The 21,875-nt window shown below is 41.6% G+C and overlaps 1 protein-coding gene across 2 annotated transcripts in view; it reads left to right on the top strand.

The window, feature by feature from the left end:
- slc25a21 (solute carrier family 25 member 21) overlaps positions 1–19,182 on the top strand; it is an 87,779-nt gene extending 68,597 nt beyond the window's left edge. For both annotated transcript variants that reach the window (XM_079694169.1, XM_079694170.1), the window contains 8 exons: positions 2,673–2,756; positions 10,607–10,673; positions 11,681–11,740; positions 13,705–13,812; positions 13,909–14,073; positions 15,677–15,858; positions 16,883–16,935; positions 17,470–19,182. In XM_079694169.1, coding sequence (XP_079550295.1) covers positions 2,673–2,756; positions 10,607–10,673; positions 11,681–11,740; positions 13,705–13,812; positions 13,909–14,073; positions 15,677–15,858; positions 16,883–16,935; positions 17,470–17,531 — 781 coding nt within the window. In that variant the 3' untranslated portion in view covers positions 17,532–19,182. The remainder of the gene's footprint in view (positions 1–2,672; positions 2,757–10,606; positions 10,674–11,680; positions 11,741–13,704; positions 13,813–13,908; positions 14,074–15,676; positions 15,859–16,882; positions 16,936–17,469) is intronic.
- The last annotated feature ends 2,693 nt before the right edge of the window (positions 19,183–21,875 follow it).

The following is a 21,875-nucleotide window of genomic DNA, read 5'->3' as shown; positions in this document are numbered from 1 at the left end:
GAGCGGACACAGCTTTGTAAGACCCTCAAACGCTGCGCTCCTGTCCATAAAAATACAAAGAATGGGGCTCAGGCGTCCTACTCCGCCCTCATTTACCTTTTTGACTTCTTTGTGGAGGCCTAGAGTTTGTACTTTTATAGGCAGTCGAGGTCAGGTGGGCGAGGTCTTCTGGATTATTTCCCCCAGAGTGCTTGTCTAGTTCACAGAAGCACCAACCTGCCCTCGCCTTCACCCTCACCTGTGCAGCTCTGGGCCTGTAAAGCACAAACACAAGGAGAGTAGGAAAGGAAAGGGAACTCTTGATGAACTCACAGATCTCATCACCTCTTGAGTATACTCTATTGCCACTAGTTTTCGCTGATGATTGAAGGAGATGCTCCCAGCGATGTGTTTTACAGAAGCCCCGGGATTTTCTTTGCATCTTCTGTCGGCTGAGTTTACGATTCGCATGGCTGACTCCAAGGCCGAGTGACTCTGCCAGAGCCATGGAGGCTACTTTGTGCTCTTTTTCAGCCAACCAGTATATCTTCTTATTCACAGAGGCCTTGTTAACAGAAACTAGAGCTTTTTTTTCTGCACAAATCCTCTAAATCAGAAGATTCAACCAGGACTGACTGAACTCTTGAGTCTTGTTTTTCCACTGTTGGTTGCTGTGGAGAGCAGCTTCCTAGCCAGGGGCCTGTCAGTACCCCTGCTGCCACTAGTTCTTCTGGTCCTCCCTATTATCTCCCTCTCCCCTGGCCTTGCTGTTTGGTCCCTGGCTTTTATGGCAGGGTAGCGGAGGGCCATGAGGAAATGAGGTGACCCCGGGTCACAGAGGGGAGTCAGGGGGTTGGAACTGGACCATGGCCCTGCCAACTCCACTCTCTCAGGACTGGTCTGGGTCGAGCAGGCAGAGCACAGGAGACAGGGAAAGGCTGTGGACAGGGTCCCTTCCATCCTTGACCCCAGCATCATATGCCTTTCATTAAGCCTGATTTGAATATGTTTACAAGCCCCAGTAGTCTTAAATCTTCCGGGTCTTTGCCCCCCCTCCGTACCCCTTATACCACCATCCCCTCATACCTCAAGTCCTTCTTTTTCTTCTTCTCTTTAATATGGTGTCAGACATCTATTTATTATGCTGTTTTAACTGGTTTTTAGGAACGGGTTACAAGCTATTTGGGAATCCACCAAATAGGATTTGAGGGACACCCCTCTAAGATGTTAATCTGTTAGCGATATGAAAGGCCGCTCACCCCACTAAACTCCCCCTCCACTGGAACCTGGGGGCCCTTTATGGCCCCATCAGGCACCCGCATGGACGACTTACTGCTGACCTAATGACCTTGCAGTTGAAGCCATATGAGGAGGAATCTTTCTCTTGTCCCGTTACCTCTTTCTCTCTTCATTCTGCTTCTGTTTCTACCCTCTGAGCCCTTTTCTTTCACAGGGAGATTATTCAAAAGTATCAAATAATTATATCATCTTTTAAACTATTCTTTAGTTTGTGTTTTTTAAGTGCTCCAATATTTGGCTCTCTGTGATCTGATCAGAGTTTAACATGATTTGTTGGAGTTTTGTCTTGGCCATGTGGCAGTATATAATGAGACCTCTTCTTATCGTCTCAATACCTGAAACCCTTTATCTCTAACAGTTAGCATTTATACTCATTCTTTCAACCCCAACTGGTCTCTCGTGTGAAAGATTTACACACATCTCACCAGCCTTTATTAGAGGGGTACCAGCGTGTTTGCTATACAACAAAAAGTCCTTCGACTGGCTCCATCATATTAAACATTTACACACGTAACTGAAGAGTTGTTACAATTGGCTTACTAGCATGTAAGTCGCTGAAAAGCTTGCTGCAAAAGGTCTGGTCGTTGGGAGTTGGGTGACTAATTGGATCGGTTGGGTTAAATAAATGTGTGAGTTCTCCCCTGCGCTGGGGGGACCTGGTGGCAGAAGCCTCTCATCTTAGCAAAACAGGGATGAAAGGGAGAGGAGGGGGAAATGAGCTCATTTCTGATATCAGATTTGTTCTGAGTGTATTTCACACACAGGTGTCACAATGTAAATTACACTCACAAGGAGGATAAAGAACATTTAAAGATTGAGAACAGATGTACTAGCTGCTGTAATATTTACAGTGTGGACGCTTTACTCAGGGTGTCCGCGGGGTCTTAAAGTATTAAAAGTTGATAAATCAATTGGTATTAAACAGCATTTTCCACGGTATTACATTTTGTAGCTTGTTTCCAATAAGTATATCAATTGTCCAAAGAGGTTGTATTCTACAGTGTGCCTGAATGTAATCATTGCGTAGGTGTGTAGTGTGATTCTGTGTAGTTTATTTATGGCATCCCGTTGGATCTGACGTCATCTGAACAGGACATCTCACGCTCACTGCTTGATAGCGCGCGAAGGCCCGTTTACGCCGGTTGTTAAACAACATCGTTACGGGGAAATGCAAGTCTGCGTCCAAATGGTTGGAAGATAAGGAGGAAGGACAATCAATACTGTATATAGTCAATGTGAGGTAAAGTTAGTCGCCAAGGTAACCGGTTCAAACTCGAAGTGGCGATGAGGTCTTAAAATGTTTGGAAAGGGTCTTTAAAAAGATCTTAAAAGGTGTTCCATTTGACTTCAGGATTCCTGCATATACCCTGTTAATGAGAACGTGATCATTGCAGGTTCCAGATCCAAAGGGGAAACAGCGACCCAAACAGCTACAAGAATTTGACTGATTGCTTCCGGACCATCTTCCGCAACGAGGGGTAAGTTATTGAAAATCAGTTATTTCAAACTTCCAAACCAAATAATGTTTCGTTAGAGCACCGATGATGTCAGACATTCATTTAGATGAGTGGAAAAGCAGTCGTTTCTCAGTCTTCACTCGGACGGCTTAGATTAAGGTGCCCTTTGTTTGATCTTATATTTCAATTTGAAATACTGTAGTAAACCTCTATGCAGCAATTCCTTCAAATTCATCCACATGCCTCATTTTTCAAATACAATTAGTGATACTGTAAACAAAGGACTTGAAGTGGTCAAGCTGTGGCTGTAGCTTTGTCCAAAACCACAAACAATCATGTAGAAATGTGCATAAGCCTTTTATAAATGGACTAATACATCTGTTCAACCTGTATTTGTTGATAATGTAGCTTCTACATAAAGTAGAATAATCCTTTGTGTCATCAGAATAATCTGCTGAGGAAAAGCTCTAGGTAGGAAATACATGTGTAGTGAAATATTGTGATAGATGTTTTTATTCAAATGCCACTACAGGGAACTTGGCAAGATGTTCTACTGGCATCACAGCTGAAAGTGTTACAGTTTTGGTTTTTAGAAGAGCCGTTTTGTCTGTCAACGGCTCACGTCAACATCCTGCAGCAGTGAACGCATCTCGTCACTCCTTTTTGTCTCACAACGGAGAAGAGAGCAGCTGTTGTTGGCTTAAAACCGTAAAAATGTTTCCAGCTAACTAAAGACAGTTATCCCGCCATGCTCCCTCCTCCTGCTCCTGCTCCTGCTCCTGCGACAGGACTGTGAGACAATGCAGGTGAAGGAGAAAGTGTTTGCCACTCGCTCTGTTTACGGCGAGCCGACAGCTTTACAGCGGATATAAAGTTGATCTGCTGCGAGGTGTGTGTGAGTGCACGGTGAGAGGCTGCCTAGTGACAGTTGGAAAACCTTCATTGGCAGTATTTCAACAGACACAGCTATCCTGCTACAGGAGCAGCCCCCCCCCCCCCCCCCCCCCCACACACACACACACACACACACACACACACACACACACACACACACAGACACACACACACACACACACACACACACACACACACACACACACACACACACCACACACACACAGAGACACACACACACACAGACACAGACACACACACACACACACACACACACACACACACACACACACACACACACACACACACACAGACACACAGACACACAGACACACAGACACACAGACACACACACACACAGACACACACACACACACACACACACACACACACACACACACACACACACACACACACACACACACACACACACACACACACACACACACACACACACACACACACACACACACACACACACACACACACACACACAGAGAGACACAGACACACACACACACACACACACACATACACACATACACACACATACACACACACACACACACACACACACACACACACAGACACACACACACACACACTTACACTTTCTCACAGTGTAAAATGTAATGCCTTTGTGCCAGCATGCTTTTTGGGCGTGTCATCTGGGATTCATTTCCAGTACATTCTCTAACAATAACAATTTTTTGTCAGATAACACAGCATCAAATATGACAGTTATTTGACGGAAGTCCCACTATGTGCCAGAGACTCTCAACTAACAGAAGATCCACTTTCTTGTCGAACAATTATCACGGAAAGTATATTTTTGCTGAAGCTGTAATCACTCCCCAGTAGCCCATTGTGGATTTCCTCCAGGCAAAACCACTTAGTTATAGTTTATATAAATAGTATTAAACCCCACTGTTGTAGAATTATTATTAAAAATAAACACTTCCCGTCAGCTCGTGGCTGGGCTAATTCCAGGCCTCACTCTCTCTCTGAGGTGATGAGGAAGGAAACCTGAGCTCTCTGCTCGAGCTCTGTGATTAAGCTGGGGGAAAGGCATGGAAATGCGCATGTGACACCATGTTTGACACGAAAACTGAGGATTTCACTTTTGTATTGAATTGTTTTATACTTTTTATTAAGCAACCTTTATAATAGTTTGGATAATTTCAGTTGAAAACTCAAAAATATTAATTAAGCTATTATTATTAAATCTGTAAAATATAGCATGAAATCCTGTAGCTGCGCTCATAGGTGTGTGACAGTGTGAACTATGCTCACCAACAATCAGTTGGTGTATCGTCTTACAGGCCACGCTTCTTTTTTTGCATGTGGGTGCAGCAGCATAAGCATGTGTTAATTGTTTCCGTCTGGAGGGAAACAAAAAGACTCTATTCTCCAGCATCATTCACCAGTGTGGTATCCAGAGACTGGGTCGAGGCCCTCAGCACGGCCACAGGAATATTTAAAGGGTCCATGCATTACAGCAGAGCACGTAGGCCCAGCGTTCAGTGGAGCAATGACGAATTCCTCAAAAAACAGTTTAGGGTGTAGCAGTCATATTTGATGTAGTTGATGTTGGAGCCAATTTGGTGTGTGTGTGTGTGTGTGTGTGTGTGTGTGTGTGTGTGTGTGTGTGTGTGTGTGTGTGTGTGTGTGTGTGTGTGTGTGTGTGTGTGTGTGTGTGTGTGTGTGTGTGTGTGTGTGTGTGTGTGTGTGTGTGTGTGTGTGTGTGTGTGTGTGTGTGTGTGTGTGTGTGTGTGTGTGTGTGTCCAATCTGCGCACCTGGGAGCACGGGAGGTAATTAAGCTATATATGTGGGCACAGGTGATCAATTGGGATGAGAGGTTAGAGAGGAAGCCACACGTTTTTTCCACCGTGTTGACCGTGATTGTTTGTTTCTTACCGTGTGCGTGATAGTTATGTTTTAACCAAGATTTTAGATAGGCCTACGTGAGTCGTAAAATAAAATGTTAACCTTGGAGAAAGAAATAAAGCATTACAAATTACGTCATGGTGGACCTCATCCTTCACCACAACACGCGTTGGGAACTCTGACTGCTAACCTCCCTGAGTGGCCCTTTTTGATGAGCGATCGCCGCTACAGTTGATTCAGATCAAGATATGTGAATTATTATGACTCTCAATGTCTGCCACTGCCACCTGTCCTGTGAAATGTTATCAGCTGTTATTTATCACATTATATTTGATGTCTCATTTATCTAAAGTGACACGGCTTGGCCCTTTTTAAATGTATTTGTTTCTCCAATTTCTTCCAAGTATTTTCATTTTGCACTAAATTATTAGTATAATGAGAAAATACTCTTCTCCATTTTGAAGTTTCTTCATTCATAGGAGCATACAAAATAGGATTACTCATGTTGTTTTTTTTAATGATCAGAAAATTGTTATATTGGAATAAATTGCAATATTGAGAGATATTAGCATACACTATTCTGATTGTATCTTTCATTCTTAATAGCAGTAAAGAAGCACCTTCAAATCATAAATATCCAATTCCCGTATCCATATAGCAAACTTAATTAAATATGTTTCGTACTTTTCTGAGCTCATGAGGATTAATGCTTATTTTTACCTCCATGATATTCATTTTACGTTTCTATAATGCATTGAATAGTGACATGTGCCCTTTGTGCTTTTACCTTGTGAATCTCGGCTGCTGCTAATTGTACTTCATTGTCCCATTTATGTGAAAACGTCAAGGTTACACTAGACGCTGGGAAAGTGAAAATATTTGCAGATGAAGCATGCCGGTTGTTGACATGTTAAAACGTTCCCCAGGGCAGCTCACATTTCCCAACAACAATGGTGTGAACATGAAGAAGTTTACGGATGGAAATGATGTCGCTTTATGTGTTTACACATTTAAACTGCTCAGAAGTCAATATTGTTTGCTTGATGAATATGTTTGGCCAGTTAATTGAATCCGTTGTGTCTGTGTACTCCTGCTACACACCTCTCCCGATGGATGGAGGCTGTTAAAAAAGGAAAGGTTTATGAAAATGAAAGACAAGTGTGTACAAACACACACCTACACACACACCCCCCCCCCCCTTCCCTCGCTCTGTGTCAGGAGGCCATTTGTTTAGGAAAGCCAAAAGGGGACTTAGTGTGTATTTTACATTGGAAATCAAATTAGGATTCAAATGATGGGCACTCACTAAAGGCCATATTTGTTCTGTAACAAATTTCACCCCTCCTTCATCACCTGACGGTTCCCCATTCTGACCACACCCGGGAAATCTGTGGCCACCATTTGCATAGAAAAAGAGAGCAGAGGGAAGGGTCTTCCGTCCGACTCAAATAACTTGTTTACTGATACAATACAAGGTTTCCATTTTGGCTTCGAGGCGCGATTCTCCCTGTCCATAATTCCCTGTATTATGATGGCTTTATTACCAAGAGCCGGTAGCACTTGTGTACATTCAGGTGTTGATGAAAGAGGTTGGCTCTGTCACCCGATCACAAGTGTTTTGATCATTTGAAGTGGTTCACTGCTGTTTCTGGAAAGCCGCCTCGCTGCTGTGGATTCTGTGCACTGTCTAAAGACCAGTCCGTCTCCTCTGGGTAGATTCGGTTGAAATTTGAGCCGGCAGCACAAATATTTACACTTGGGCCAAATCAACCAAGATCGTCCGTGTTGGCACAACAGAGCTGGTGGCGCTTGTTCACAAGATACAGTCGTTCACGCCATGTTGTCCTCTTTGTCCACAGAGCTGTGTTCACTATCAATATGAACTCTTTTACTTTCGCTCTCTATACCTGGATCTGGCCAGAAGCCATGTGGAAAGTTACATGTGTGTTTTTTTTCCATCCTTTTTAAAAAAACTTGTATTATTTGTATTGGTTTTGATGACATACAATATAAGGGTTGTGATATTCTTTATTTTTGTTAACGTCAATGCCTCTTTTTTGCCAATCTCTCAATACTTTACGACTTCCTTCATAGTCTGTCCCATTCCTAGTTCAGTCAGGCATCTTTTATCAGCTATTCAGGAAGTCTATAATACAGAACAAAGCTTAACTAATTCCTTCATGAATTTTAGCAATGAAAGTTTAAGTCTTTGTTGTGGAATAATTTCAGCTGCGGATTAGACACATTTGCTGCTCTATTTTTAATAACTCAACATTCAAATAAACTAAAGTGTCAAAGTTCATCGAAATGAAGGTAATTATAACCAAGTGGCTCATTTGTGCGTTTTAATCATTTTTGACCAACAATTGAGCTCTATGGCACATATTAATAAGCTATGGCTTTGGCACACGGATACTTTCTTTAGGTCTGACCGCTTCTGACTTCAAACGTTTTATTTCTGACAAAGCAACAGGTTTGTAGGTGGTAGCTAGAAATAGGGATGTCCCGATCCCCTTTTTTTGCTCACGATCCGATTCCAATCATTTGATTTTGACAATTTGTCGATACCGATTTTTCTCGATCCGATCTTTATGCATTAAGAGAAAAAAAAGCATTCAAGTTGTCCCTTAAGGTTATTTTTTTATTTAAATTGGATATTCTATCCAACATGGATATAGCTTCTTTCTTTCACAGCAGCATTGGATCAGTTCAGTTGTGCAGCATTGGATCAAAACAAAATAAAGCTTATCAGTACTCGTTAGCTTACTGCTACAATTAGACACTGCGCCCTGCCCACTCTGTTGCCAGATTTGAGAGAAATAAGCAACCAGGTCTATGAAAACAAGCCCCAAAGAAGCAACACATACATGATGTTCTGTCATTTGAAACCAAAACTAAGGCCTCAGGATGACTTTAAGACTTGAACATGGTCATTTTTGTTTTGTAACATTGAATACAAAATTTAAAAAAGAAAAGAAAAAAAATCCCGATCCCCGATTTTTTTTCCTCCCGATTCCGATCTTTTGAAAATCACGTGATCGGCTCCGATCCCCGATCACGTGATCGGATCGGGACATCTCTAGTTAGAAACCTTGCTCTCGCAACACAGTAGGAAAAAAAATGGGCAAAAACTCACTGTTAAACATGCTTCAAAACAGCACTGGCAGTGACATTATGTTTTTATAATGTTTCATGTTCAATTTGTCAGGTAGTCCCTATATTGTGTAATATATTCATGACATCTTCCTACTGGTTGGTTGGTTAGTCATGTATAGAAGTGCTCAAAGTTAATTATGTAACTGAATACAAACATTTCCTGGAAGACTTTTATAGGTTTCAAGATGTAACAAGAAAATATTTTGTTTACCCCTTTTAAAAGATTTAGACCAGTTTGACCTGTTTCCCTTTGAGGCAATCCCACGTTTAGGAATGAGATGTTGTCTGGGTTGATCATCAAAACATCTAATGACTAATTAGCCACAGACAGCTTTTATTGTTGCCCACTTGTGTCATAGATAGGTGGGGTTTTAGCAAAAATGTTTACGGATATTTGAAAAGAATCCATTGCATAATTTTTCTTTTATAATATCATTTGATTGACAACTAGTCTGACATCATCTGCCTCGCCCTGTAACTTCACAAGCTATAAAAAGTGAACTATTGAACCCATGTTTTCACTAAATTGAAGAGCAGGGAAAACGCACATGTATGCACTTCTGAATGTATATGAAACATGCTTTGTGCTTTCTTTGCAAAACACAAAAAAACACGCTATCTTCTTTCATGTTTTCATCAAATACATCCTTTTTGAGAACGGGAAACCATAACTCTTCCAGGTTGTTTTTTGATTAACACAACAAAATAAAATACTCTTTGATATAGAACAAATAGATTTAAATATTCGGTTTTAGATTCATTAATTGTAGATCAATTATATAGTTTAACTCTAGAGGAACACCATTAGGACATGTGTGTATATTTAAGAAAATATCCAATCACATTTCTGTATTTTAAACTATGGAATTGAAAAATAAATCAAACCAACAACCTAACCAGACTGGACATTTGCTCTGTAAATACACTCCACGAAATGGATTGCTTTCAAAATACAGTGTAAACTGTAGGCATACATCTATATATGCATGACTCAGTGTATCATTTTATTATTTTTCCTGCCGCCAAGTACGCTTTAAATCATGGCAGGACATATGATTGAGGATAGGCAAAAATCAAATTGACTGAAATTATACGGCTCTTCTGAAACATTGAGTATATCAAGGTCTGAAATAAACTCTCAGATCATTTCCTGCGGATTCCAGGGGAACTTGTATGCCAGGGTTTGTGGTTTTAAATACATGTTGGTACTTATGTTGTCGAGCAGCAGCAATATACTTTCCATTTTCATTTTCTGAGCTCGGTAAATGTGCCGCAGTCCATATTCAGAATGGACATTAGTTTTGAACGTGATAACCTAAATATAAATAATAAGAAGGTAGGACCTATGCCCACAGGATGCCCAATAAACAGACAACTCTCCACATAGATAATTATATTCATTAGGGTGAAGTCCCCTTTAATGCACTGCTGTAACCAATGTTATCATTGCATTTTAATTAGGTTTGTGTAGATTCGCTTGAAAAATCTGCACATTACCTGTAAGCTCAAAAAAGTTCTGAAGCATAATTAACACTAGCATGTTTTTTTCTCCAAAATGTTCAGCTGTAATGTAAAGGATAATATACATTTGTAGTTAATGGGATAACAAAATGTGAAACAACGGGTATGGTTCTGTAAGGCCTCTGTCCTGCTACTTCACACTCAATCACAAAATATTGAGTTCTGCTTGCGACCATCAGTACAATAAGAAGAGATACTCAGTTTATCATTCCATATAGTAAGGAAAGCATACATCTTCGCAAATTAGAAATTGGTTTTATGGCATATTTCTTAGAAAATACTTAAAATATGAATAAATTATTCGTTCAGCATCTTCTTTGATTAAAATGCAAGGTGGAAATTGAAACGGCATCCGATAATAATAATTTAATGATGATCATAACACTTAAAAATGTGTCTACTCTTGTTACAGAATATCCGGTTTCTACAAAGGGATCCTTCCTCCGATTGTTGCGGAGACACCAAAGAGAGCAGTCAAGGTGAAATGAAAGACGCGCATGTTGATTCATAGAAAACCACACGACTTCAGGTGCAACGCTCCAGTTGTAGTGTGAACTACAGAATAAAAACAGTCTGACCACAGTCGCTTTGACATGGTACACACACGCTGATTAAACAAAATGACATGTCTGCCTCCTCAGCCACTCCTATTTGTACTATTCCTACTAAATATTGACTTACAAGCAGTTAGAACAAGCCTTCCCCTTGAGCCTCCATCTATTGATAGGTGTTTGTAGTAGGGCTTCTCGATTATGGCAAAAATCATAATCTCGATTATTTGGGTCAATAATTGATATCACCATTATTAAAAACGATTATCCATTTACTTTGAAAACATCAATTTATTGGAAAAAAAAACTTATAGTATAATTCAACTGAAAAAAAAAAAAGAAATGTAATAATTTTTTTTTTTTTTCGATTACGTTGTTTTCGTAATCGTTGCAAGCCATAATCGTAATTGCGATTAAAATACGATTAATTGAGCAGCTCTAGTTTGTAGGAAGACTTACAACATGTAATTGGGGTGAGGTAGGGGGGATAAAAGGGAGCCTGAAGCCTGGCATGGAGCTGCTCTGTAATGAGATACTGGACACGGGTATGTGTGAACTTTAAAAATAAGCACACACACTGAGAAAAAATGAGGTAATCGCTCACACAGCGAACAAAGCGTAGCAAATTAAAGCTCCGATTAAAACGCCTCTTCTGGCGCTTTGCCCTTTGATCAGATAAACAAATGAGCGTTATGTGTGTCCTTCTCAGAAGTGTTTCTTCCCTCTGAGAATGTGATCCAAGGTTTACACTACTGTATCATTTTAATGTGCTAGTTTGGTTAATCCAAAGCTCACCTAAATTGCCCTTTGTTCCGGAGTGTCTTTTAAGGTAGCTGCTTCTGATAGTGTGCATATGTGGTTGTGTATTTGTGTAGAGGTGTACATTTCAAACATGACTTTCTGACAAGTAATTTGTTCTGATATTCCCTCTGCAGTTTTTCACTTTTGAGCAATACAAGAAGGCGCTGGGTTTGACCCCTTTGTCTGCTGGTGTGGTGAGTCTTTTACACACAGAAACACCTAAACACACTCACCTGAAAAATAAACACACGCACAAGACCAGGAAGTGCGTTACATCCTGTCTCGGAAATCAACATATCAGCTCATCTGCCAAAGGCTGGTTAAACAAAGACTAATGCCAAGAAAAATATCACCAACTACCCAGTTATTGTAAATGTTCCCTTCATTACAGATTCATGTAAACCTAGAGAATTTACTGCACTTGCTTTTCTTTCTTTCTTTTATGAAGCTATTCACCTGTTGAGCCTTAACCCTGTATATTGGTTCTACTAAAATTTGTATCATGGCAGCTTTACTGACCAATCAGAAGGTCATCTCAAATTAGACAGGACAGAATGTAAACATCTCGAGTGGGGATTAAGTGAATACATATAGCAACATCATTTTGTTAAGCCCAAATGAAAGCAGTGTCGATGCAACTAACACATTTAATGAACTTATAACTTAATTAAGGTATAACAAAAATAACAAACAGTCCATGAACCAACTTCAATAACTATCCATATGGAGAAAACCATATACGGTATCTCATGTTGAGCAGGATTATGATGTAAGAATCAATCCAAGTAATTTTGTGTTTTAACAAATCTTTAATTGAAAGGGATTTATATTAAAATAAAGATGTGAGCAACCCAAACCGTTTTCACATGTGAAATGTGTTTGTCGAGTCAATGTTTGATTTCAAATCCAGTGTGCTTGAGTGAAGCCAAAGTAATTGCAAACAAAACTCCAATTAAACAGACTCAAGTCTATATTTGCTTGGAGGTTGCTAATTCTAGAGAATGATTACAACTCAGGCCATGAATCTACAAGCGGTTTCATCCATCTCCACCAATCGGGTTTGTGTTAGATTTCCACGGTAGACGGATCCACGTTACCGGGGTGCGGTCACCACACACAGCCTATTCAAGTGGCAGCCAAGTGTCCTGGATGGCTTAGTTGGAACTCGTCTTGTTTTTAAAGCCATTGGTGGAGAAATGTCTACCTGTCCCATCCATCACGCTCTCCACCTCCTCCTTCTATCTCCTCGTCGTCCTCTGCCTCAAGAGCCTCCATTTCCCCTACAGGCCCCTGCGTATCAAGTGCTGTAATCACATCAGATCATTAGTGCGAGGGAATTACACATTGCTCCTGACTGGCTCCCTCTCTCCCGTCTATTCAGCGGGGCACAGCTGAATGCCCTCACTCTGATTAATGAGGACACGCACAGTAATAATACAAATAAGGAATTAAAAAGTGGCTGGCTGGCTGTGTAAACATTGCGAGGCATGTCTGAGAGGATGGGTCCCGGGGCCCTGACAGCAGGACAAAGAGGCAGGAAGAGTAATGAGCTAAAGACACGTTCTTGACATGTTCCCATTACGCTTCTCCGTGAGCACGCACCCACACACTCATACTGCCCCATGCAAAAACATGCCGTGTTGCAACATCCATGATTATATAATTACAAGTCAGGGTTATACATGTATAAATAGCCAGTATTCTTGTTACCTCTTTGGGTGGCACATTAAAGTGCTGTGATTACAGGAAAACAAGTGATTATAAGATATTTTTTTGACCGAACTTGAATAGAATTTTTTCCAATGTTGAATCTTTAACAGCCTGTTTTCACAAATTCCTTTTTTCTCCCTTTTCATTCACCTTCCTATACTTCCTGTCTGTCATCTCGCATTCTGTCAAATGATAAAGCACACAGGTGTCTTGTGTGTTTTCATTTGTCAAACTGCAACAATGACAAGGCCTGACAGAAACAAATTTCCATTTTAAAACGAGACAAAAGACTCGGGGAACAAGTTCCTGAAAGCGAAATTCTGATTCAGCTCTTGTAGCTCGGACACGTTGAAAATACTCCTCTTTGTCTACATCCATTTCTCAATTCTTCTCTGTCTCAACCCAAATATTATCTGCACATACTAAATCATGTCCGTCTTCCCTCCAGGCGCTCTCTGTAGCAGGGCTCGGCGCAGGCTTGACTGAAGCAGTTGTCGTCAATCCATTTGAAGTGGTGAAAGTCAGTCTCCAGGCCAACAGAGATGCCTTCAAAGAGGTTGATACAAATACATCTCTGTGATGTGTTTCTACGGATGGGGTTTTTCGTCAGCATGTGAATATCCTTCTTTTTAATTCACTCTCTCCAATTCAGCAACCGTCTTCCTTCGCTCAAGCAAGACGCATAATTAATGCGGACGGATTCGGACTGAGGGGCCTGAATAAAGGACTCACATCGACGCTGGGACGCCATGGAGTTTTCAACATGATCTACTTTGGCTTCTACTTCAATGTCAAGGATGCTATTCCTACCAGCTCGGTAATATTCCAACCAAAATCTTTGATCACATCCCGGCCTCAAGTGCTGTGTTTTTTTTTTTTTTTTGGGAAACAATTGCAACCTAAGTTTCAGACAAACCACACTGTGTGTTTGTAGCCTTGACTACACTTAATTTTCCCTAACTTCAGGCTATATGATATGCACGTGTCCCAGCCACCTCGCCGTTGGGGGAATGCAAGTGTTTGACAGAATGATTAGTTAGCCTGACTGCCATGGAGAGGAGGAAACAGAAATCAGAGAAGAGCTTGTAAGATCAGCCTCGCTAATACCTCGTCTGTTTGCTCGTCATAACATCCTCAAAGTCTCAGATTACACATCCGGCAGCGCCTGATGTCCCAAACAAAAGTTAATTTTGTTTAATGGAAACGTTACCATACGCCAGTTCCACATGTACAAACCGGAGCATTAGATTAACTCCAATGAACTAATTGGAAGCAGACAACGGTACCACTTTCAAGAGAAAGTTACAGTGGGTGCCCAAGCGCTGCTATATTCAACATTTTTCCAGTGACGCATGTTATACAGAGAAGCAAGTGGTCATCGTCTGAATGATAATTATGTGGCTGGATGACCCAAATAGCTCTCCTCTGAGACTCTTTGGGAATGATCCATCGGTATGTACGGTGATGGAGTGACCTTGTTTGTGAGAGGCTAACAGCATCTATTGTTGAGGCAGAAAAGGATAAATACTGTGGCCTCCGTCAGTTTACAGGCTGAGCTGATTGTGGCATTTCTCCAAACCCCCTTTGTCCGCAAAATGAGCGATGGGCTTGCAACTCAAACATGTCCATATTCAAATTAAACTGTCCGAGCTCAGGCATCTTTCTACCTCTATTTTAACAGTACAGAGGTGGCAGATAGCACACTGCCATCATTCACAAGTGAACGTGTGAGGAGATGTTTGCTTTAGGCTGTTAGGAAGTGGGTTGATGGGTGTACTTAGGCCGAGGGTATGTTACCCCCTTCCCCACATCCCACTTGAAAAAAACTGAAGAAGTGGGATTAGCTGTTGATTTACCTCGGCTCTCAGGGTGTCCAGCCGCTTGAGAAAGGCCTGGACCAGAGAGGCTGCTGTCATTTGTAAAAATATCCCGGCCAATTAGCTGTCAGAGCTCTCTGAGTCTGGGCTTCTTTGGTACAGTAATACCCCTGTGCCGAGTCACTGCCCAATTACCCAAATTGTCCCCATATGCCTCCGCAGTCTGCCTGCTTGCACCCTGTTTATAAATCCTCGGTCTTGGCTCCCCCAAAGAACATGTGCTTCTGTTCAGCCAATCAGAACACTGCACCACAGCCAGGAAGCACTAATCTGCCCCCCGCTACCATAAAATGATCAGGGCTTTCATGCCAGCTTTGCAATCATATGCGCAAGCCCCCTCATTCTCTGCCCCACTTTCGCTCACATATACATAATGTCTCACGATTCATTTAGTCAACTCTGTGTAACTACTTTTCTTTTTTGCTTTTCTTTTATTTACTATGAATGCCTTTTGCAATGATTCCTGACACCTGGTGCCCTCTCTAAAAATGTGCTTGTTGAACCTTAATACTTTATTTCAATCATGTATCTCTTCTTCGCCAGGACCCTACTCTGGAGTTCATGAGGAAGTTTGCTATCGGCCTGGTGTCTGGGACCATCTCTTCCTGCGTGAACATTCCCTTCGACGTAGCCAAGAGTCGCATCCAAGGCCCCCAGCCCGTGCCCGGAGAGATCAAGTACCGCACCTGCTTCCAGACCATGACTCTGGTGTACCGGGAGGAGGGGTAAGTGAAAGCAGGGATAAATCATTTATCCTCAGTATATTAAAAATGGAAAGAAAATGGTCCAAGAATTAATGAGGCACTCTGTTTGCCTTGTTAGCAATGAATAGTTGGTTATCTGCCAAAGTGGCTGTCAAAAAAGACAAATGTAGCAGCTGCAGCTACAAGTTAGCACGCTTGCTGCAGTGTGAGTTTCCTGCGGCAGCTACAGTGGAAGTGCATGAACGGCTTGATGCAAAGCTGTGATCCGAGGAAGCCAAAGGGTGACGTTACATTGCGGGCTGTATTCCCCACGTGTGTGATCATACATCTCTGCAGTCTGTCAGAAGTACAGTAAACGTTAACATATTTTCGAGCCTCAGAGAATGGCAGCTCTAAATGGAAGCTTCAAGAAAAAGATGTATGTTATGTTAGCAATTTCCCCAGGCTCTCCACTTTCCCCCACGCAGCTCCACTAGAGAAGGGCCAGCGAGATGTTTGTAGTTAGTGGACGCAGGAGCCTCGGGGGCTGCTGCAGGAACGGCACTGAAACGCTGTCGTCGCAGGGGTGCGTCGAGGGTGCCCCCTCCGCCACATCCAGTCCCCTGCTCTAACACAACACAGTCCCAGCTAATTAGTGGTCCCTATGGGAGACGTCGTTAAGCAGACCCTAACGAGCCGCGCGGCGCTCCACGGGTCAATCTAATCAGACAGAGGGCCAGGGAGGAAGTGGGTCGAGCCTTATTAACGCCATCAGTGGCGGGGGCAGGGAGCGGGACAGGGAGCACGAGGCGGAGGCAGCCAGCCACTGATCACCTTGAATGCATTAAGGGGCAGGTACTCGCCACTGCTGGCCGTTAGACCCCAAATATGTACCTGACGGGGTGAGAGACAGACAGGCAGTCAGACAGGAAAGAGCTCACCCCCACTCTCAGCCTACACACACGGAAAGTATGGATAGAGAAGTGTTCTCTTGACGGAATTTACATGTTTGGATTTAACTGGTATTTTGTGTTTGCACATTATTAAAATCCTCTTTTTCCTACAGGTACCTGGCGCTTTACAAGGGGTTGGTGCCCAAGATAATGAGGCTTGGACCAGGTAACAATAAAAAGCTTTATATACTAACATAAACATTTCTTTATAATCACAAGTTGTCTTTTACAGCAGACGAAAAGAGTTCAACTAGACCTTCAAGTTTTAGTTAGAATCATTTTTAGATTGGTAGACTGAAATGTATGGAGGTTTTTCAAAATCTCAGTTTATTAATATAGACAGAACCCCTGAGTCATGTTACTGTTAAAATACACTTTGAATGACTGAGTGCACTATTTCCCTCTCAGATGTCTTTGTTCTATCTATATTTAACTGTGTACTCAAATTACAAAAATGTAAAATCGATGTTTTGTGTACGTTTTCTTTATATTTATACAATTGAAAGGCAACCACTGCCTACCCAACTTGTATTTTAAAATGTACCCATCTTTTTATTTTGTAATATTCCTTTGTGTTTCCCAGAAAGTCCACACGTGACACTAAAACTCGGTTTCTATTGGTTGTGTAGCTCTCGCTGTTTATTCAGCAGCAGGGAAATAGGTGTTGATTCACTGTGGTTTCTCTTCTGTCGGGTTACAGGTGGAGCAGTGATGCTGCTGGTCTATGAATATGTGTCTAGATGGCTACAGAAGAACTGGTAACAAACCAAAAAACACAGAAAGAAACCAAAGAGAGTGCCTTATGGGATTGTACCTCATTGCCAATATTCTTAAATGACTAACGTCAGACCAAATTAGTTTTTTTGTTAGTCTGTTACATTGAATACACAATTGTACTGAATAATACCAACTCTGCATTACAATATATTTTAAAATGAAGCTTTCTGAATAAAAACGTAATCATCATCTAAGTTGCCTTCTCAGGAATTAAAAACAACTGCAATACCAATATTGACATTTCAAGAGGATTTAACAGTGAGTTTTAAAGGACCTGAACACATATTTTCTCAAACAATTTTCTACTATAAGTCATGGGATCCTACAATAATACAATACTTGAAATTAGGGCTGAACAATTAATCGATTTTAAATCGAAATCCCGATTTTAAATGGTGCAATTATCAATGCGCAAAGCCTGCGATTTTTTCTTCTTGTGTGTCAGTCATCCACACCAATCAGAAGTGCTGTGCTCCACATGTACCAGTCATTGTTAACCAATCAGAAGTGGCCCATGATAGAAGGTGATAGACAGATTGATCCAATCACCTGCCAAGTATTCTTGAAATACTTTTCCAAATTGCTTCCAATGGAGCTTTCCTAGATGGTTTGGTGAATCAAACCATCTGAGTCAGGTTAGTAATGCTCCATCACATGTTTCTATTACAGGGTGAGTCTTAAACTGAAGCTTGACTTTAAAGCAACCCAACAGAAGTTTCATGTAAGTTTAGTTCTTTCACTCGTAGCTCGGGCTGCGGGGGTGCTAGAGACGGGAGGACGTTGACACGACCTGCCTAGCCGGAGATATGGCTGCATTTTACAATAAACGTCCGTTGGGTCGCTTAAAAACAAATATCGCAAATCGAATCGCAATTAGATTATTTCCCCAAATCGTGCAGCCCTAGTTGAAATGCAACACAGATTTAGAACGGTTATTGATGTTTCACATGTATGTTGTGCTTTATGTCTGTCTATTCAGAGCTACACCTCATGAGCTTTTGAGTTGTGTGAATGTTTGTTTTGGTGTAGTAGCTTAGTTAGTCAAAAAACTAAGTTAAAGTTACATTGCTTATTATAGAAAACTGGCTTTCAGTGGGCCTAATTTTAAGTTTCAAATGAAATACAACATGAAGAATGAATTGAAGGCAATTTACGAAATATAGTATAGATCTTCCTTTTATAGAAGCACAGTACATGTTTTATGAATTATATGAAGAAACCGAGACTTACCGAGTTCACATGAGTCTGACTTCAAGATGTTCCTATACAACACACTTTCTGTATTAACATCTCCATATACAACAATGTATACGTGATTCCAAATATATACTGTGTGTCACGCCTATATTACTGAGCCTTACTGTATATCTCAAACAAACCACCGATAGTGCCTGATGATTCATGTAGGAATACTTTCTTATACTTTTCTATTATAGAGGCCTATTGCAGAACCTTTTTAATGAATGTATTGTTGCATGACTGATCTTTTATTTTCATTTCTTAAATTAGATTAGTATGAAACTATTATTGGTAAGAAATTGTGTTCACTTTTTCTCCTGATGTGGAAAGTTAGCATTTGTGAAAAAGTGACTTGAAAGATTTGGTTAAAAATAAATAAAGAATAGAATGAAACTTCCTCTGTCTGTGTGTTGTGTTTCTGTCTGTGTGTTTAGTACTTTTTCGTCCTGTCAGTTTTATGTTGTTCCGTGTTTGTCTCTCACGGGGAGCGTTCCAGCTTGGCATTGATATAAGTGTATCACTTTACCTCACTTTACCACCCTCCTCCTCCCCCTCTTCTCCCCTCCATCACAGCACTCAGTTGTTTGAGAAGCTGTCAGCTGCTGAAGTTGTATTAACCGACCGAGTGTCAGCCGGGGAGTCGCTGCCTGAGCGTAGCTTTAGTGCAAGCTAAAACAACAAGCTCAAGAAATGCAAATGTAACTGCAGGAATGGGGGGGGGGGGGGGGGGGGGGGGGCGGGGGTTACCGCACACATTCTCTCACTTTGCCAGTCTATCTCTTACACAAATATGCAGGAACAAAAACACACACACACACACCTGCTGCACAGCCTTCAGGGTAGGCTCATCTTAACCTCATCTGGTAGGGGCTTACACTGAGCCACGTTGGCATTTGACAGTCATCATTAATGTGGGAGTCTCTCACTGCCAGTATGGAGCGGCTCCCGGTCCTCTGCCCAGGGGCCCGTGGTGATAGACTAACAACTGCGGCTTGCAGACTGATTGAATTGTAAGCGCTTAACGTGTCCTTTCGGGTAAAGGAGGGCATGATGTGTATGTTTGGTTCTGACCTGACAGCTTGCAACATGTGCCGCGTGTATTACCAGGTAGCTTAGCAACAGAGCCACCCCTCACCTGAATTCCCTGCACACACCGCGCCGATCTTAAATCTCCAGCAGCAAAGTCCCCCATCTCCTCATTTTCTTTACACCCTTTCATTGCGTGTTCCTTGTCTCCGCCGGTTACATTTCAATAGAGTGGCTCCACTTTGACGAGCCTGCAATTTAAACATGGTCGTACCTGTTTTTCCCGTTGTGGTTAATGATTAATATACATTAAAATGTCCAGGATAACATGTGAACAGCAGTGACTCATGTCAGAGTGATTTGACATGGGACTCAGTGGGTGCATACCAAAGACACTGCTCCAGACATGTTGTGATTTTCCCAGCCCAGTCTTTTCTTTTTAAGAGCTTTTACTCACCTGTGTGCTCAGCGGTGCTTTTTTAAGGCATTATGAAAACATTCTGGCTGTTGTCAGCTTCTTTTAGAAATGTCCATGGAGCAGAAACACACTCTCACCCTGCTCTCTGCTCTGTGTTACTCTGCAAATGGCTGTCTTGTTTCTGATTGCATGTGGAGAAGTAAAGATAACCATATGACACTGAAGTCAGACTCAACCTCATTAATTATAAACACGTGTCTGCATCTATTTTTAAAACCATGCCTTTTAGACCCTAGCCTCCATTAAAGCTGACCAACATTAGACTACAAGAGCAAGGATTATTAGACCTTCGAGAAGCTTTTCCTCCCGTCTAGAAAACACACTGTTCCTATTTTTTAAACACTGGTGTCAATTAAAACGACCACATTTTAATTTCGTTGCATGACTCAGAGGAGGCTAACAAGACTGTGCTCAATTCTTGTAGCTTAGTTGAAAGGAAAAGTTTAGCCTTGTTGTGTGTCGGCTGAGGTAAAAAGGAGCATGTAACAACTTTTTCATGCCACTCCGAGAGTTAACCATCATTTACTGTACATGATGGATGGTGCAGGGTGAATGGGTGGCTGCTACAGCGAGTGTGTGATCATCACGTCCCTGTGATGTGGTTCACGTATGGTCAAAGAAACACTACGATCCCTGAGCAACGGTCCGTGACCACTGGCTGCGGGGAAGAGTGCTTTCCAAGTCAAATCAGCTCCTGCTAAGGGAGGACTGTTGACACTGTCACATGCAGGGCTTGTTTACGCTGCTACACCCCCCCCCCCCCCCCCCCCCCTCTGCAGCAGGTAGAGTTATGTAAAAAAGCAGGTGAGCAACATCATCAAGTTATTAATTTACAACTTCAAGCCCAGTTTGGTTTTCACTGCGGGACTAGACAGGGCTTGCTAGACACACTTAGGATTTATTACACTGGCCCCCCTTGAAAGTATTTTTGCATCATTTTGCAGACATGTCATTTGTAAACCAGGCTGTGTGCTTTTCCTTTTGTAATTAACATGTTGGGTCGGCCCATGGGGAGCCCTGTTTGGGCCCTTTTTGTGGCGGCTGTAGGTTCGTGTTTGGGTCTCGTGTCTTATGACCGAAGAGACCGCATTCGTGCTCCGAGTTCAGCGCCGAGTCTTCGATTCACAGATCTCAAAGCTGCAAGCATCAGCGATGTTCTAATTTATTGTTTTTCATGTGCTCCTGAATCCTTCTCAAATATAACTTTAAATTATAATGTTTGACGATAGACCTTGGCTTTAATTAAATATAGCTTTAAATTGTAATGTTTGACAATAGACCTTGGCTTTAATTAACAAAGGCTTCCCAAACGTCCTGATTTCTACAAAAAAAAAAATCAAACAGCGAGATTAGATAATATGATCTCTCCGTATATTTTATATTTTTATACCTCCATTTTCAACCCAAATATCTGCTTCAGACACTACATTTATTGGAGACATTTTAAACAATATAATTGGTATATATTTACACGGTGTATATATAGATGTAGAAGTACTTAATATAATTTCTTTAAACCATGTACTTCTGCGGCATTGAGCAAATATCCAGGCATAAATGTTTATGAAAATAGAAAGGGCCATATG

This window comes from Notothenia rossii (assembly GCF_949606895.1).
Source record: "Notothenia rossii genome assembly, chromosome: 7".
In the NCBI taxonomy this organism is placed as follows: domain Eukaryota; kingdom Metazoa; phylum Chordata; class Actinopteri; order Perciformes; family Nototheniidae; genus Notothenia; species Notothenia rossii.
Note: the sequence above shows the minus strand (reverse complement) of the source record. Positions and strands in the feature narration are given on the sequence as shown.